This window comes from Anguilla rostrata, chromosome 18, assembly GCF_018555375.3.
Source record: "Anguilla rostrata isolate EN2019 chromosome 18, ASM1855537v3, whole genome shotgun sequence".
In the NCBI taxonomy this organism is placed as follows: domain Eukaryota; kingdom Metazoa; phylum Chordata; class Actinopteri; order Anguilliformes; family Anguillidae; genus Anguilla; species Anguilla rostrata.
This window is the reverse complement of record NC_057950.1, coordinates 16158692-16177208: the sequence shown is the minus strand read 5'-3', so window position 1 is coordinate 16177208 and position 18517 is coordinate 16158692. Positions and strand designations below refer to the sequence as shown.

At 38.9% G+C, this 18517-nt stretch overlaps 1 protein-coding gene across 1 annotated transcript in view; it reads left to right on the top strand.

Annotated features, from left to right (window-relative positions):
* Positions 1-18517, top strand: part of csmd1a (CUB and Sushi multiple domains 1a) — a 499342-nt gene that overhangs the window by 380829 nt on the left and 99996 nt on the right. The window contains exons 13-18 of the mRNA XM_064317365.1: positions 9441-9623; positions 12157-12483; positions 15017-15211; positions 16464-16602; positions 16794-16981; positions 18014-18202. Of these exons, the coding sequence (XP_064173435.1) occupies positions 9441-9623; positions 12157-12483; positions 15017-15211; positions 16464-16602; positions 16794-16981; positions 18014-18202 (1221 nt within the window). The remainder of the gene's footprint in view (positions 1-9440; positions 9624-12156; positions 12484-15016; positions 15212-16463; positions 16603-16793; positions 16982-18013; positions 18203-18517) is intronic.

Sequence of the window (18517 nt, the reverse complement as noted above, 5' to 3'; positions counted from 1 at the left end):
CATACAAGAGTTCATTATTACACATTTAGGTACTGTGCATTATTGTGTGACTATATGTTTGCATTATGTTTAAATTATATCTATGTTTCATCTTAAACCTTCATAAGGGGCTCATATGCTTTACAATGGACAAAAAGCATTATATTCCTTTTTGGAGAGATTTTAGACCAGTGTTAATAATTTAGACATTGTCGGTAGATTTGGAGATGCTGGGTACACTGCTTAGTTTTTGCTTCATAGATCTTTAGTAGTTCTACATATCCACCCTTAGATTTTATGAACTTGTGGTCAAAAAGTTTTTGATCCAGGACATGTATACTTTAACCCGCAATCTCCCAGTATTTCATTGCGAACTAAAAAAGGAGTAAATTCATTTTAGATTTTTTGCCTTGACCATTGCATTTGTGGCACTTTATTTCTTACAAAATTATGAATATAAAGTAATCTAAGCTAGTATTATAAATGGTACAAATGTATTGCTTCATTTAAGACCTTTTTCTAGTCTCTGTGGTGTTCACACCTGGAGTTATAAAGCTTTAAATAGGGTAACCCCTAAATGGGCAAGGATTTACAGGTACTCTAGTGGGGGGTGGTTGGGGTGGAGTTAACTAGCTATTGTTCCCACCCATTATCTCCCTGTGAGAAGTGTGAAAAGTTCAAGATCTTTCAAGGGGATTTTCTCTGCTACTTGATTTTAGGAGTACCAACATTCAAATAAGCATATCTTCTTCAACTATTTTCAGATTTCAATGTATGACACATCATTTGAAAGCTTATAATCTGCACTTTCGTAATCTGTAAAAAATTGAAAAATGACCTTGCCCTACTTGCGGACCAAAACACCAGCACCTGTCACATATGATATAATGTCAAACTAATTTTGGATCACACCAAGTACCCATCAAAAACTGTTTGTGTTCAAGAATAAAAACAATATACTTCTTTCAAATGATAAATTATTTCAGGAAATAGTCAAGAATATAGACCTTTAGAAACACTATGCCGTTATTTCTTAATTTCTATTTGCGATGATCCATGGGCTCAAACTGTCTAGCTTGTTTAAGCAGTTAGCTTATTATTTTAGAGTCATCATATTTTCAGTAAATTTAATACAGACCATGTGCTTGAGATAATAAAACTCTCTAAACAAGTTTCCTGAGCGTTATATCCAAGCATCTGCCCCAATAAAGCTTAATTTTCAAAAGGTGCTTCAGCAGCAAAACTGCTAATCCATTCCAAACATCAGATGGTTATGCTCATTCTTTTAATTGATGAATAACAATGAACAACTTGCTCTAACAAGTCATGTGTTACTGGCACTGTGCTCAGCTTTGTCAAACTCCATTGACTGTGATTCAAGCAAGATTTTATCAGCTATTCTGGTGGAACTGTAGGATAGACACGCTTACACACACACACACACACACACACACACACATATAGTGAGTACCGTAATGTTTGCAACAAATACATTTTTTATTTGATTTGGCAATGCACTCCACAATTTTAGATTTATAATTCACATGTGGTTAAAGTGAAGATTCTCAGAGCATTTTTATACATTTTGTTTTCACCATTTAGAAATTTTAGCACTGTTTATAAATAGTCCCACATTTTAGGGTGTCATAAAGTTTGGAACAAATGGCGTCACAGGTGATAAATCAGGTGTGTTCTATTGCTTCCTTAGTGTAGGTATAATAGAGTTTTCAGTATTTAGTCCCAATTCTAGGCTTTTGATTGCCTTTGGAGTCTATTATTGGTGTCTGTCAATGTGGGGACCAGAGTTCTGCTAATGAAAGTCAAGGAAGCCATTATGAGGCTGAGAAATAAGAAACAGTCAGCGACACAGGCCAAACCTTAGGCCTACCAAAATCAACTGTTTGGACCATCATTAAGAAGAAAGAGTGCACTGGTGAGCTCCGTAATTTGAAAAGTACCTGGTGGGCCAAGAAAGACCTCTACAGATTAATTAATTTTTTTACATCATTCAAAAATAATTGCCTTTGTAGTGCCTCAAAGCATGTATAGCCTACATGTTGCACTTTGCAGTACACATATACAAATACTTTGTCCCTGTCCTGACCTACCATTCAATTGGTGACTCTTTTTTTTTTTTTTTTTTTGATAAATGCAGCATCCACCAAATAGACCTCAAACGAACCCAATTAACTGAGAGGCAGGAGCTACTTATGTCTTGATCAGGTCTAAAACGGACCTACAGAGTGGGTTCAAGCTCCACTGGTCCAGAAGGGTTCAAATTCCAGCTGTCAGACATACCATCCCGGAAAAAAAAATGCAGATTAAGTACTGCACCACTGCAACTATGAAATAAACAGATCTAAGATTTTTATGCATAGTGCTTTTGTTAAGCTTGTGAGGTTGGTCTGTTTTTGTAAGATTGGTGGTTGGGCTTTTAGCTGGCTGCCAGCTGGAACCATGCATTTTCACTGCTGACACCTAGCCTGTCTTCGAAAAGAACTGTTTGTGAGACTGTTAATATGAGCCACCTCACATTACTGTCACATTATTTTTGTTTTTAGAGTAAATGAACGAAAGGAACAGTAAAGTGTTTTTAGCTTCCAGCCCAACAAAGCATTTGTGTTGAATGCTAATACTGGGGTTTGTCCCACAGAATACCTCCCATCCATATGGCCAAGTTATTACTAGATTGGATTTCTTAAACACATTAAAAGTGTGCAAGATGTGCAAGCAGTGTAACAGCACCTTGACATGTTTTGTCTTTCATCATGACAATACGTGTATGAACATGGCTAAGCTGGTGGTAATTTGTATGAACTTGATTGCATAAATGTCCTTGTTGATCCCTCTAATAAACTTAGAAAATGTAGATGCAATACAAGTATTGTTTACTATTCTATTTAAAGCATGGAATAACTAAACAGTTGAGGTGTATTTTTTATTGAATATGTATTACATGTTTATAATATGAGGTATAACATAAGGTGTTTGGATAAATAGGGTTCCCACAATTCTTGGAAATTTTTGAAAGCCATCAAATTTATTTCCATATATTTGAAAGTTCTTCACACTGATGACATTTTGGCACCAATGCTTTAAAGTACTTAACTTTTTGTTAAGAGATTTCGCCATTCATCTTGAAAAGCTCTATTGTCCCCATTTTATAAAAATCACACTTTTTGAAACTGATCCTAGAAGGTTTGGATTGGGTTTAGAAAAGCTGATCCTGGTACAGTTTAGACAGTTTAAAGTCCAGGGATATTTTGGGTATTCTTATGTGGCTTTATTTGGTGGTTGTAACACTGTGCAGTTCTCACAGATCCTTGAATCTGGAGGGAATGGGAACTTGAAAAGACTTCAGAAGTTCCAGAGTTGGTGGTGAAAAGCGTGTAAACTCTATGAAGTCTGTAGTTAACCCTGCCAGTAAGATGGGGCTGAAGAAGGTTAGTTTATTAAAACTTTGAGGTAATTAAGTGTTTTTGCAAAAAGGACTAAAACCCACTCACATTAATGTGAGAATACTGTGTGAGGAAAATTGTATCTATATCTACATCAATCAGGGGAAATCTTCCTTCCTTTTGACACAGCCACAGTGACACAGCCTCCTAAGAGCATGCAAAAATTCAATCTAATAAATTTATCACTGACACCAGCTAGCCACTCAAGTCATATCATTTGTTTCCATTCATTTGAATGCTCTGATTTTATATCTACACACTAAAACTGTAGGTTTAATGATTTCTGCTATTACTCTGAGAACCTGTTATTACTGTGCCATGCAGCATTTAAACAGGAATTAAATGTCAGTTCTCCCTTCACCACCACGGGCTTAATCATAAACCTCTTAACACCATATCAAATGGCTCTCTCGGCCTTACACACTTTTTTATGGTGGATAACTTCACAGCGACGTGAATCCACTGAACTTAACATGAACCCAATTTCAGAAGCTGTACCCCGAGAGGTGTTGTCATGTTTGCCAGCATTATCATCAGGGACCCGCAGTGGCTCTTTTTTTTTTCCAGGTGACTCATGTCCGACATTTTGACATCCATTAAAGACACCAGCTGATGTGTAGCTTCATCAGTGGGTGGTCCTGGAGCTTCAATATGGACAATGCCTCCATGTGTTCCTTATTGATGGGTGGGAGGTAATGACGTACATTCAGTATGAAAACACCTGGTGCATTCAAGCTACATACAGTTACACAGGTGTGGCTCAATCAATACCATCTGTAATGGATTGGTACTGTCTGCCATGCAGGAAGTGAAAGAGGGCCATTTAAAACATATCAGAAGAGAAAACACAGAGGCTGCTAGGTGGCTCATCCTGTTAAGACTCTGTCCTAGTGCACTGATGGGCCCCACGGTCTGGTATCTGTTAAGGCACTATTGTAGGATGTGGATGGGCCCCACAGTCTGGTATATGTCTAGGCACTATTCTGGTGCATGCCCCATGGAATGCCGCATGGTCTGGTATTGAGTCTGGACTGTGTCAGCGCTGGCTGTTGCCAGCAGTCTCACAGGATATGAACATTTGATGGTAGCGACTTCCAGGGAAGTGTTTCAGTTGGCCGAGATGACAGCATCGCATTGCACACTAGTGGTCCTTGCGATTCACCGGGCGCCCATGGTCAGCCTCTGGAGCTGCGCATGAAGTGTCTTCTTCGTGAGCCTGACTTGCCTTTAATAATATGAAGGGGTGGCTGACATTGCGCACTTTGGAGGAGGGCATATGCTTCCCTATACTTTCCAAAATTGATAGTGGAGGTTGAGTGTCATTTTAAACTGGGGAAGAAAAAGGCATTAAAAAAGAAAAATTTTGAAAACCCTTCTTGTGTCTTTACATTGTAAATATTGCCTTTCTAGTATCTTAAAAACATTTTGAATTCCTGCCTATACTTGTGTACTATGGAATGACCTACTTTTAAGACAGACTTTGTTTTCAACCTGCGTTTGTATTCCGATTACATTTTATGTGTTGGTGCATCACTGTCTGGTGGTTTCGGGTTCTGTTTTGATCTGTTCTTCAAGTTTCAAGAGAGCTTTTAACACTTGGTTTTTCCATCACTGGTCACATTGAATGTGGAGAGATCAACAAAACCAGTGCCACGGCTGAGAAAAGAAAAAAATGTTTTTCCTCTCTCATAAATGGAGGGGAAATATCAGAGTGAATTATTATTCTGCCATCAGGAATATGATGGATACTCCTGAGTGCTGGCATAACCGCAGTCAGCATCATAAAGCTACACACCTAAAGACCAGCATCCAAAAGACCTGAGGAGGAATGATGGAAGTAGATAGGGAAAAGCTGCTCTTTTTGCATTGCATATATGGTCAGATGAGAGTAGCAATGCCTTAATGACCCATTTGAGATTATGTGAGGGAGTTGATAATGGGGTTGTCTCCAAGGAAACACTTGAAGGAATCAGAAGGAGGAGGTCAGCCAATGGCGGCTTACCCATCGTTATTTGTTCACTTGCAACACTAATCCACTGAGAGATGTATATTATCTGAAACATTCACTAGCCCACCTTTTGGCCTAATCTCCACCTCATTCCCCTTTCCCTGGCAAATCCGTTTGTCTTGTTGGGCTCACCCTTCCACTTATACCCGGGGTGTTCTACAGGGCCTTTAATTACCTGCTATTTCCATCCTTGTCTTTGTCTGTTTTGCTCTTGAAACTTGTGTGATGTGAAAGAGCATGTTTTAATTAGTCAAAGTACGCCGACATCCTAGTGGTTTTGCATTAGTTTGTAAGACGGAGAAGTCTGTAAGATGGTTAACACCCGGGATCACACTGTAAAGTTCCCTTGCTTTAATGACCTCCCACACTGCTGAATGTCTGGAAGCCAGAAAGTGTTCAGTGGGATTTCAGGAGGTCAGAGCTTTGAGGAAATCTAATTGAAATCTATAACTGTAAAACTCATGGGACCATGTAATTGGCCAGATAGCATGTTCAGTAATATATATATATATATATATATATATATATACACACACACACACATATAAAAAGCACAAAAAGAACAGAATGGGTGCCAATTTTTTATGTTTCTTTTTAATTATTTAAGAGAATAAAATATGCTATGAACAGTAAAAAAAAAAAAATAAAACATACAAAAAACCTGCATTCACATACATGACAGGGTCAGTTATATGTCAGCTATTTTAAAATGAATCTGAGTAATTAATTGGTTGGATTAATACATGTACCATGTCAGCAACTGCAGAATGCCTGTGAATATATATATATATATATATATATATATATATATATATTAGGGCAGATGTGATGCTATATTTTATATATTTCATTATAACTATGAATATAAGTATTTCAAGATGTACATATGTAAAATCATAAATGTTGTTGCATTACTAGCTGCTTTGTATAACATTACATTACATTACAGACATTTAGCAGACGCTCTTATCCAGAGCGACGTACACAACTTTTTACATAGCATTTTACATTGTATCCATTTATACAGCTGGATATACACTGAAGCAATTTCGGTTAAGTACCTTGCTCAAGGGTACAACGGCAGTGTCCTACCCAGGAATCGAACCTGCAACCTTTCGGTTACAAGCCCAGTTCCTTACCCACTGTGCTACACTCCATCCAGAAACAGTATAAAATACTGTTTCCAGGCACTCAGTTGGAAATCTTTTAAGAGCAGTCAACACGTTTGTGACAAAAATTCTCTCGATACTTCTCTGCTGCCAAAACAGAAATCATTCATCCAAAATTTCAACATATTAGATTATCATGTCCATCCATTGTTATATAACGCGTAAAACATATTCAAATATGAGTTGCGCCTGTTGTCACTGTGAGCATTTTAAGGAGACATTATTGGACAGTTAGTTGGCAAATCACATGGACACGCACTTCCCAATGTCACTGGGTGTCCTGAAAAGAGTTCAGACCTGCTTGAGCTTGTCACCTTTGATAATCCATACAGTACCCATTAACAGATGACGTGTGGCACTGTAAATCAGCTCCCAAACCACCTTGTTGTCTTCTACAACTAATTGTTTATGACAATTAATGTAAAAGGACCTTAACTAGCGGTTAATACCCCGCAGAGGTTGTCGAACCTTTAGCTCTGGGAAATGGAGGTGCTAAAGTCATGGCCTGTAGATTATTGCCTGCATGGATCAGTGAGGCCCTGTCTGCTGAGGTTGTTAAAATAAACATTAACTTTTAAACAAAGGCATGCATTGCTTCCGTCTGCTTGGTTTCCGCAAACGTACACATTCTGCGAACTGGACTTATAGCTGAAATTAGTGCAGTGTGCAGGACTGTAGAGACGCTGTACAACTGCCTGCAGCTACTGCTGACGAACATGTCTTGCTCTTTTGCTACACTAGAGCCCTTTCAGTGGTTCTTATTTGGAAAACTTGCCACACGCTTATACTTTTACAGAACAGCTTTTGGGAGATGTTTTCTTCCGGGCAATGCAATGTACTCAACCTTTCCTCATATCACAGTGTCAGCCTGATCCGATGGTACACATCACATCATAAAATTTTCTGATGACACGATCAGCAATAACAATGAAACCGGATACAGAGTGAATGTGGGAGAGCTTGCTATGAGGCGGAAAACCAAAGAGTCAATTTTGTATTTCAGGAGGCACAAGTACACCCACACTCTTATCACAATCAATGGTGGAATTGCGGAAATGCTCAGCCATTTCAAATACTTGGGTCTGTATAGTATATCTCTGATTCTGACTGGTTCAAACAACTCTGAGGCTATACTATCAACGGCAAACAACACCTGGACTGAACAACACCAAGAAGTGGGGAGTGAGCAAGCAGATATTTCTGCAGGAGCAGTGTGGAGAGGAGAGTGTTCTAACTGGAGACAGTACAGTGTGGTATGGAGGTGCAACCACAGAGGACAAACAAACTAAACAGAGGATTGTGAAATCAGGACAAAAAATCATTGCGTCCGAACCTTCCCACCATCACCAACATGTACACCAGTCGCTGCCAGAACAGAGCTCAGTCTACAATCCAGGACCCCTCCCATCCAGGCCACTCACTGTTCTCTCTCCTACCATCAGACAGACGATACCACAGTATCAGAACACTGTCCACTAGGTTAAAGAACACCCTCTATCCCCAGGCCATCCACATCCTAAACAACTAGGCTCTCTTAATGCAATTTGCTCTTTTAACACAATTGCATTTTAACTCTACAATTGTGACCGACGCAGTTGTCATTTTCCTGTCCAGCGCCCACGTTGTTTAAATAGCAAATGTACTTGTGCCCATCTGAGCGCCCATGGGCGTGTTGGTCTTAAAATGAGGTGTGGTCAGGCGCATTGCTATCTTGAGGCAGCACAAAGCGATTGCATGATTGACCAACAAAAACCTGGTCTTAAGTCAATGGCAAGGTATTTTACTGTTATTTTAAGGGCACATTAGTAAGATAGTAATATGCGCCTACATAGGCAGGTGTACAACGCGCAATATTTAAAAAAAAAATGTCATAATGGTTAGTCATAATATTTATCAGAATTAGCTAATCGCAATGATTATCCACCATTATAATAGCAATCAGCCAAGGTGCACGCGCACCTGGCTTTTAAAGGGAATGGAAGATGACACTCAATTCATGTTACACTCAAAACACACCTATGATTAATTAAGAGACTAAGTACAACCCCTTTGAACCATGCACCTTACTTTGCACTCAGATTATCCACCATTAAACTAGCAAAAGTGGATTTGGACACGCCCTAAATGCACTTGCGCCATGCGCTTTAGACCGTGCACTTAGATTGTATAAAATATAGCCCAAGGTCTTACCTGCCCTTCAACTGAAGAAGAACCATTATAGACAAATGAGACGAGTGCCATGATTACAATCGCAATCTATTATTTATTATTCTTGCATTGCCATCCATTTTTGACAAATGAGAGCTGCTTTAAACAAATTTGCTGAGAGAGACCCATGTCATATCTTATGAAATGATTTGAGGAAATTGATGTTTAGTTCCTGTAAGAGAGCTTCAGACTGCACAAACTGAAGACTGGATTGGTCATGGCAACTTGTTCCATTTGATTTGAATGCTTCTTTATGTTCTGAAGGTGTTCAATAACTCAAAAAAATGATGGAAACCTTCCTTTTATGTCACACTATACTTATTATATGTGCAAGGTTACAAAGTTGAGATGCTTTGGTCTAAATGGAATCTAAAATTAATGAATGTATTTCTGAATGAAAAGGTTTGGTCTGAAACAGTATATAAGATATGCTGTAATAGTCTGTATTTGTAATCAAATCAGTGGAATTGAATTTATTTAACAAATATATAAATGACAATGAAACCAGGCTTATGTTAAACTTACATAATAATAATAATAATAATAATAATAATAATAATGTTGTTGTTGTTGTTGTTGTTGTCGTGGATGACAACATTCTTTTCCATCATCTTGCAGAAATTGACAAAGGAGGCTGTGGGGACCCTGGAATCCCAGCCTATGGAAAACGAACAGGGTCCCAGTTTCTACACGGAAGCACACTGACATTCCAGTGCCAGCCAGCTTTCCAATTGGTTGGAGAAAGGACAATTTCCTGCCAGCAGAATAACCAGTGGTCTGGAAACAAACCCAGCTGTGTCTGTAAGAGTCATTTCAAAACACATTACTGTAATTAAAAGCTCTGCCATTGAGAACAAGCAATTAGATGTAGAGACAGCAACCATATTTAGCTGGCAGATGCTATGAAAAAACTCCACTGATTCATGCAGTGATACTTCACCTTTTCCAGGTAAGTCGTTTATAGGGCGGTGGTTTATCAAAGTGCACGATGAAACGTGGTCAAGGTCTGCGGGTGAAGATCGTTTTTTATGTCGTTTAGAGATCATTAATTGCTCCGTGTACATCGTACACAAGAGCCACCTCAGACTGCTTTGCTAGGAGGGAATTTTTAAGATGTAAAATTGATCCACGATACAGATCGTTAGAGCGGCATTTTATGGTTGCACACCTGTAATAGTTTTGCCCTCCCTCGGGTGTTTGAAATGAAAGTAATTTGACTTTGCTTTGCTTGGCTGTTGAGCAGGGGTCAATCAGCTAATCATTAAAGGCCACCGGGGTACTCCTTAATCCCCCTCCTGCTCTAACATTGTATAGCTCTCCATCAGTGCTTCACTGGAACACATGCTCAGGCAGAACACCTGAAAATAAGGAGAGTGTAGGGGTGTGCAACAAAGTCACTATTTGTACCTGAATCCATCTCTTCCACTACCACATTTATCTATGTCTGTATCTGTATTTGGATAGAAACCAGAAGTGAAAGTCACCTTAAATGTCAGTGACTGGAAAATATAGATAAATAGGTCTTTTCTTAATTAAGTTCACATAAATTTGGTCTTTTAAAGCTTAAAACTGACTTTTACATCATAGCCTTTTTCTTAGTAAATGGACATAATTGTAAAAAAAAAAAAAAAACATATTTTCACAAAAACTTTAAACCCAGAAGCACCCAGAAACACCAGGGGTAACATTTTGTAAGGCAGTTGTTTCAAAAATACTACACAGCAATCATTCACGAAAAAGACTGCTTATTGTGCACGAGATACATAATTGCACGAGCCACAGCGAATCCCGCAAATTCTTCTCTGCAGTGTAAAGATGTTCATACCGGGCAAAAGGTGGATAAAGAACGTTTGCAGAAATTGATCATCACTAATTCTACCCCAGGTTTGCTATGGCATTTTAACCCGGCTCGGCAGTGTAAAGACATCTTGAGTCAGCCTAATGTTAGACAACGAATAAGTATGTACATAACGTTACATTTATAACAACCGTTTTTTATTCAGTAAATAGTAAGTGTTATAGTTGGCGTGCCAACTGACTGACATCACACAGGCGACACTGGTTGGATCCGGTTGGATCTATGGGAAGTGAGGTCCAAAAACACACCTGCAATTATCGCTTCTCGCCATTGGCACCGCCATAGAGAACGTAACTGAAATCTTCGAGAGTGTCACTTTAACTAACACCGTTATATCCTTTATTTATGATCCAGAACAACATACATTATACTCATCATCATCAGCATATCATCCAACCTTGATAGCAAATTTCATGATATCAGGCTAACCTTAGGACAAATTTATCGATTAACCTCAGAGACTCTTAATGTTATTGCATGGAAATGTGATAAATCAACTCCACAAAAGTTATTCTAAATGGCAATAGCAATATAAATATTCCTGGCTTACTTTATGGAGCCATGTATACAGGAACTGTCAATAGCCTGTGTGTATACTGACAACAAGTCTTAATTTCTGAGATTTATTCATTTATTTACACGTATTTTGTGGAACAGCTTTGAAATAAGTGAATTCTAATGACTTAAGGAATATGGCATGATAGGGTGGTTTGAAGAAAGAAAATAGGTTGTTTTTTATTGTGGGTTCATGCAATGTGTTATAAAATTACAGCAGTTATTAATAAGGTTGTGTGTTTGTCACGGAAATTACTGGCTGAGCAGTCAGGACACAGACCAGTCAAATTTAAAAATCATGGAACTCTGAAATCAGTGTTCAAAAAAAAAAAAACTTTTATTAAATTAACCAATAGATATCATGTGCATCTGTGGGGAATGATTGAAATAGCATGTGCAACTGTATTAGCGAGTGCTTGAATTAAAAAAAAAAAGAATCAGCGGGTAGCTGCTGCCATAAGAAATACGAGTAAAATGCATTGATGCATTTGTTCGCTTCACGAAAGAAACATGCTTTTTTGCATGTTGTTAGAAAAAAAAAAATAATTCAGAAATATAACTCCTGTAAAATAAGCCTTAAAATTGCCCTAGCCTGTCTTGAATAACATGAATGTAGCCCACATACCACAAAAAAATAAAAATGAAAAAATAAATAATTTAATAAAATTAACAAATGTAAGTCTTGATGTTTGGATAGAATCATTATCTGTTGAGGGTGTGTTATTTGTATGTTTCCGAACAAGATATTCGGCTTCAGGCACAACCCTAGGAGTCTGCGTCTTCATTTGTTCACCGTAAGATTAAAACATGTTTACAAAGTCAGCAGGGTTCCAGACAGTGATTATTATTATTATCATTATTTTTGTTTCTCTCTAAACGCAGCAGTGACTGTGTGCTTTCTCCACCTCTCTCTCCCTGCAGTCTCCTGCTTTTTCAACTTCACCGCACCATCGGGGATCATTCTCTCTCCGAACTACCCGGACGAGTACGGGAACAACATGAATTGCGTGTGGCTGATTATCGCTGAGCCAGGGAGCCGGATCCATCTCATCTTCAGCGACTTTGATGTGGAGCCTCAGTTTGACTACCTTACGGTGAAGGATGATGGGATGTCGGAGCCGACCACCTTCGGGACATTCTCAGGCAAAGATGTCCCCTCTCAGATAGCCAGCAATGGGCACATTATGCGGCTGGAGTTTCAGTCTGACCATTCCAACACAGGACGAGGATTCAACATAACCTACACAAGTAAATAAGCATTGCATTTTACCACCATTTTATGTTCAATGCTCACACTTCAGGTCAGGGATTTTGTACTTCTTTAGGCAGAAGTGATATGGTACTCGAATGCCCTTGAGGAAGGTTCTGGCCTGCTTAAAGGTATGAACAGCTGTGTTGTCTTGGACATGTTTAGTAATGTTTTGCTAAATAAAGGAAAATATATAGATTGGGGAACATGACCCCCCTAAACAATGCAAATATATTTGTGTGGGGGGGGGGGGGTAGAATGTCCTATATTTGGGGAAGAAAAGAATGAGGGGTTACACCAATGGTAAAAATATTTTCTTCTGATGTAGAATTACATTCTAATGTAAATACTCACTGTGCCTTTTCCTCTCTTAATTTTTTATCATTAAACATTAAGTGCAAAAGTTCAAAAAAGCGCTATTTCAACCCTTTGCAGTAGAGATAAAATTCCTTTTTATTTGCTTCTTTCCAGATAAATTTAAGTCATTAACATAAAATGAAAAAAAAAAAAAACAAACAGATGCAAACAGTTATTTTTCCTTCTCAGAGCATAAATAGATGCTCGATCCAACAGAAAAAATATTGAACTACGTGTACTGTGCGTGTTAATGGAATTATGCTTTGGCCAGAGAGAGCTGGAATTGGGTGTGAGTAGCGCTGGCTTGCTTCCTTTTGGATATCTCTGCGGGCACAGCCTCTCTCCTTTTGTGTGGTGGATGTGCAGGGACATGCCTTGGCTCTAAAGCCCCGCGTTCCCTTTGAAAGGAAGCAGCGCCGCAGCGAGCTGGGCGACGGTGCAGCGAAAGGTTAATGAAATGGAGGCGAACGTTGCGAAAGCTCTCATCCTGCGCACACATTGGTGTCCAGTGGCCCTCTGTCACAGTGGGAGAAATGAAGACGTATTTTGGGATGTGTCTGCCATGCGATGGCAGAGGGCCCGGAGGCTCTCAGGGGGAGGGGGGGGGGGACATGTTTCTGAATTCACTTTAAGGGGCCTGGAGTCTGCTATGCACGTTTGGCCTTCGAGGCCGTCTTGTTTAGGGTCTTAATCATTTGGGTTTCTATTTGCCTCTTTGCTTATTATATTTAGTTACAAATTAGTAATATGCTGAATGGCCTTTTACTGCATATCAACAATTTAAATAAAAGAATGATATGAAAAATGCAGTGCATGATGCATTAAAACATAACTATAACTCTTGTGCCGAAACTGACCTCTAATAATTCCCTAATTGGCTTAATTCCCAACTGTCTCTTTATTCTAGTTGTACTGCAGTTAATGTTAATGCAAAAAGAAAAAAAAAACAGTGAGTTGAAAGTTTCTGTCTGTAAGAAATTATACTGGATATAAATATCGATATTTTAAAATTGTAAAACTATTTTAAATGTAAAATGAACATAACTGCAGCATATAACAGTGGCATAATTTAAGTGAAGACACCAACAAAGAGGTAAAGAAGGAGAGCGTAATGTCCTTGCATGAACTTTGAAAAATCAACCAAGATAAAATTGAATGTATGCTAGTAGATGTATGTATTTGTATGCAGCGCTGGTTCAAATTAGCAGCAAATAACTTTGCACATTCCCACAATTCTGTAGTCATAGCATGTGTATATTAATGATTTCAGATTCCTTCTCTTCCTTTTCATAACGCCATTGTTTTTGTGTAAATATTTACCAATAATATTTGAATGTAATACATTTGCAAGTTAATTCCCCCATTAACCTGAATTTGAACTCGTTGAACGTTTCATAGTCTTCTTGACAGATAAAGATGAATCAGATAAAGAAAAATTCAGAAATGTGAAATATACCGTACATAAAAATCTAGTAAATCCTTTGAATGCAAAAATGAACTCCAGATCCTTCAGCATTTATACAAGTATGGCTTGGAACACTTTAAAATAAGATGACCTGTGGTTTTTCTATATAAGCAATGAAATTTTGATGTGAACCTTCCACACTATTGCTATTGTTTATTGTTATACTGCGTTTGACTTAAAAATAAATCAACATCTTAAGAGAAATTAAATGAACACAGCAGGATTTTGCAGTTCATTAAGTCACCACCCAGACCACATAACCCAGTGTCCAAGGTTTTAACCTTAATGCTTAAAAATTCAGAAATGATGACTACTGCTGTTCCATCCAATATCACCAATGGACCAGAACAGGTTCTGCCATTTTAAACAGTTTGTCCAGTGCTGTGCAACCTCATTTCATTATGTCATAATTATTTTAGTGCCAACCCTTCCTTTTCTTTCGCATTTGTTCATTTTTTTGGCTGGACTGCAAAAGCGGGGCCAGCCCTACAAACACGAATGTCTGTGACTGAGTCACTGAGTGATGAAGCTACACCATTGGTCGGCCGAGTTATGAAGTTACACCACTGGTCGCCGGTCCAGCCATATACTAGGTTTTGACCTGGTTTTGTTTCACGTCACGCTTGTCATTGTTCTTGTTTTGGCAGATGAAACATAATGAACAGCTTTTCGCAATGACAATTGTGACACATTTTTTGCTCAACCTCTAGCATTCGGGCAGAATGAGTGCCATGACCCGGGCATCCCGATCAACGGGCAGCGCTTCGGGGACCACTTCCTGCTGGGGAGCACGGTGTCATTCACCTGCGACGAGGGCTTCATCAAAACGCAGGGGTCCGAGGCCATAACGTGTGTGATCCATGATGGGAACGTGGTCTGGGACGCAGCAGTCCCTCGATGTGAAGGTAAGGGAATGATCGGAATCTGAAATCTGAAATCCACCAGCTGTTCCTTATCCATCCCATCTTTATGCTAATGTTCTATTAATATTAATGTTTATGCAATACCAGAAGGCTTCAGATTGTTCTGCTTTTTATACAGCAGTGAAAAAAGAAAAAAGAAAATATACATATGTGTGTGTGTGTGTGTGAGCATGTGTGCATGTGCATGTGTATTGTTATGAAATCAAATTTATTATGTTCAGCTCTGCTTCTGAGAAAATTCTAATATTATTGTATAGCTTTCTATTAGCCTATTGTACATTACACAAAGTCATTGAATTATAGTGACTAAAAATACAATACTCCGTTTGGTTCCTTACAATTATCTGCTTTGTGAACGTATGTAAATGACCTTTTCCTTAATGATTAGGGATGCAGCTGAAACAAACAAAAGCATTGTCTGTTTACTGTTAAAATAAAACTCTAAAACAATATTATACAAATACTCTCCATGTATTATTCATTATATTTAGGAATTTGCATGTGTGGAAAAGATAAAAGATAAATCGACATTTATTTCTCATGATTATTATGCATAAAGAAATTTTCATTTGCATGCATTTAAACTAATGGATGTAAGTAGAACAATTACGCAATTACAGACAATTTTGTATGTGCGTTTAATGTCTTCTTTTGTTGTATATGCGGGACTATTAAAGTTCATATTTATACAGATCTTTTTAAGATGGGGTTAAGGAATGTCATGAATACAAACACTCTAATCACAAGAACAGGCTGCTCAGTTAAGTCTAAGCTTACCATTTTATCTAAACCTTAGAGTGCATCTAGCACTTTCTAGCCAGGTCTTAAACACTTCACATGAGTCTGTTTCTACAGTGAGTCCTGTAAAACTATTTGGACTATTACCACCTCTCTTTGTAAACATAAATAATAAAAAAAGAAGTACACCTGAGTGTCAATGAAAAATGGCACCGTTAAATGGCAGCTAAAAACTCACCGATACAGACTGGTTCTCAGTTGAAGTCTCTGCTTTGTCTTTGTTTTGCTGCTCAGTTTTATTCATTTTTATACCTCTGTGAAGCACTTTGTGAATTTGATCTTGATGGGTGCTATATAAATACATTTCTATTTTACCTTTAATTTTTCTTTCCAGTTTTTACATTTATAGCGCTGCTAATTTGATATAAGAGCCATGCAAGAGGTGCTTTCCCATGTGGGAAGAGTCAGCTCCTGATACTCGCTCCTTCTTCCCTAGCACCTTGTGGCGGCTATCTGACGGCTCCGACTGGAGTTCTGCTGTCCCCCGGCTGGCCTGGCTACTATAAAGACTCCCTGAACTGCGAATGGGTTATCGAAGCGAGGAAGGAACACGCCATAAAGATATCATTTGACAGGTATTTCTGCTGGTTTGAGCTCGCTTCAAAATCTTAACTTCCCACCGTCAGCTTTCATACGTCATGATTCACAATTTCAGCTTTTCAGTCTTATGTGTGCATCTTTATTTTTGTGTGGGTGGGTTCCTTATTGTGCTATAATGTACCTTGCTCTCAGTACTTACCTTTGTCCTGCCTTTCTTGCTTTGTAGGTTTCAGACAGAGGTTAATTACGATACTTTGGAGATTCGTGATGGCCCTGTCAGCTCCTCTCCTTTAATTGGGGAATACCACGGAACCCAGGCCCCACATTTTCTCATTAGCACCAGTAACACCATGTACCTGCTGTTCACGACGGACAACAGCCGCTCCAGTGTGGGCTTCCAGATCCGCTATGAGAGTGAGTCTCCCAGTTCCCCGTGGCTCTGGCGTGTGAGCTCCTGCTTTTAGGGGCATTGTGCTCGGGCTCAGTTGAGCTTCGCACATGGTTCACAGCCAAGAGAGGATATCACTGCACTGCAGGTGCCAGTATGCATGAATGACTCAATGATAACAGTCCGGCAAGATCTACCAGAGAGTTTAATGGATGGCAACTGCTCTAGTGTGACAATGACATTCTTTTGTTTCTGTTTTCATAGGACAACTGCTAGATTCATTGTAAAGTAATGGCTCTGAATTTATCACAATAACCAGTGAACATTCAAATGTATCAAATGCAAAATATGTACAGAATTTAACTGGTCTGCTGCCAACATGTCATTCACTCAATTTAAAAAACAAGCGTTGATAATCCGGTGCAACTGATACAACTTTGAAAAGAAGAGCTTGGTGATGAAGTGAACTAATGCCTGGAATGAATCGGGCAAATTGTCTGATACCTGTGTGGGTGGCGGTATCGCTCCACTGGGTATTGGAAATGATAACAATAACTGGAGGCAGTGATGTATAACATGAAAAAAATGATTAACATTTATGAATAGTTAAATGGTGATTAAAAATATTATTCCTTTTCATATCAAAAAGACCACACTAGAAATGTTATGCTGATAGCTTAGGGATGTTTCTGTAATTGGCAACAGAGTTTAATACCTTGTTGACTTTATTATACTTTTATTTACTTTGGATTTCTTGCCTTGAGAAAATAAAATGAAATATGTTAATTGTATGGTATGTTTGAGAAGTCAATGCTAATGTGACTTCAACTTCATTTGCTACCAGCACACTGTCTGAAACTGTGTGGCTTCCAACCGGATTATTTCACAAAGCCCTGACATTGCTAAAAATAGGATCATTTTCCATAATTTGTGTCAATTTTTATATCGGTCATAAATCACTGTTAAGCTAATTTATTTTGCACGGGACTGTTTCAACATCACCTCACTCAACCTCGGGTCTGTCCATCCAGTAAAACATGTGTTATTCTCTTCTGCAGGCGTAATGATGGAAACAGACTCCTGTTTGGACCCGGGAATTCCGGTCAATGGGAAACGTCATGGGGACAACTTTGCCATCGGGTCCAAAGTGACGTTCAGCTGTGATCAGGGCTACACACTGAGCGACGAGGAGCCCATTGTGTGTGAAAGGAGCCATCAGTGGAACCACGCGTTGCCCAGCTGTGATGGTGAGTGTCTCCCAATCTTTCAAGTGCACTACAGCGCATGTGGTGGCTCTGTTCTGCACCACACTCGTTCATCAGTATTTACTGAGCTGGCCGCGTGATTATATCCGCAAGACCCAGATAGGAAGCCAACAATAGCCAGCATCTTATTAGCCATGAAAGGATAAGCCATCTTTTCCCGCTTCTCCTTTCAAGGGCCAAGCGCATTCATTTTTGATGAGGGAAGAGGTAATCTGAATATGCGCGCAAAAAATAACTTCTGAGAGCAGACAAAGACCAGAATGGGGGTCAAAGCAATCAAAGCGCAGCAGTGCATGC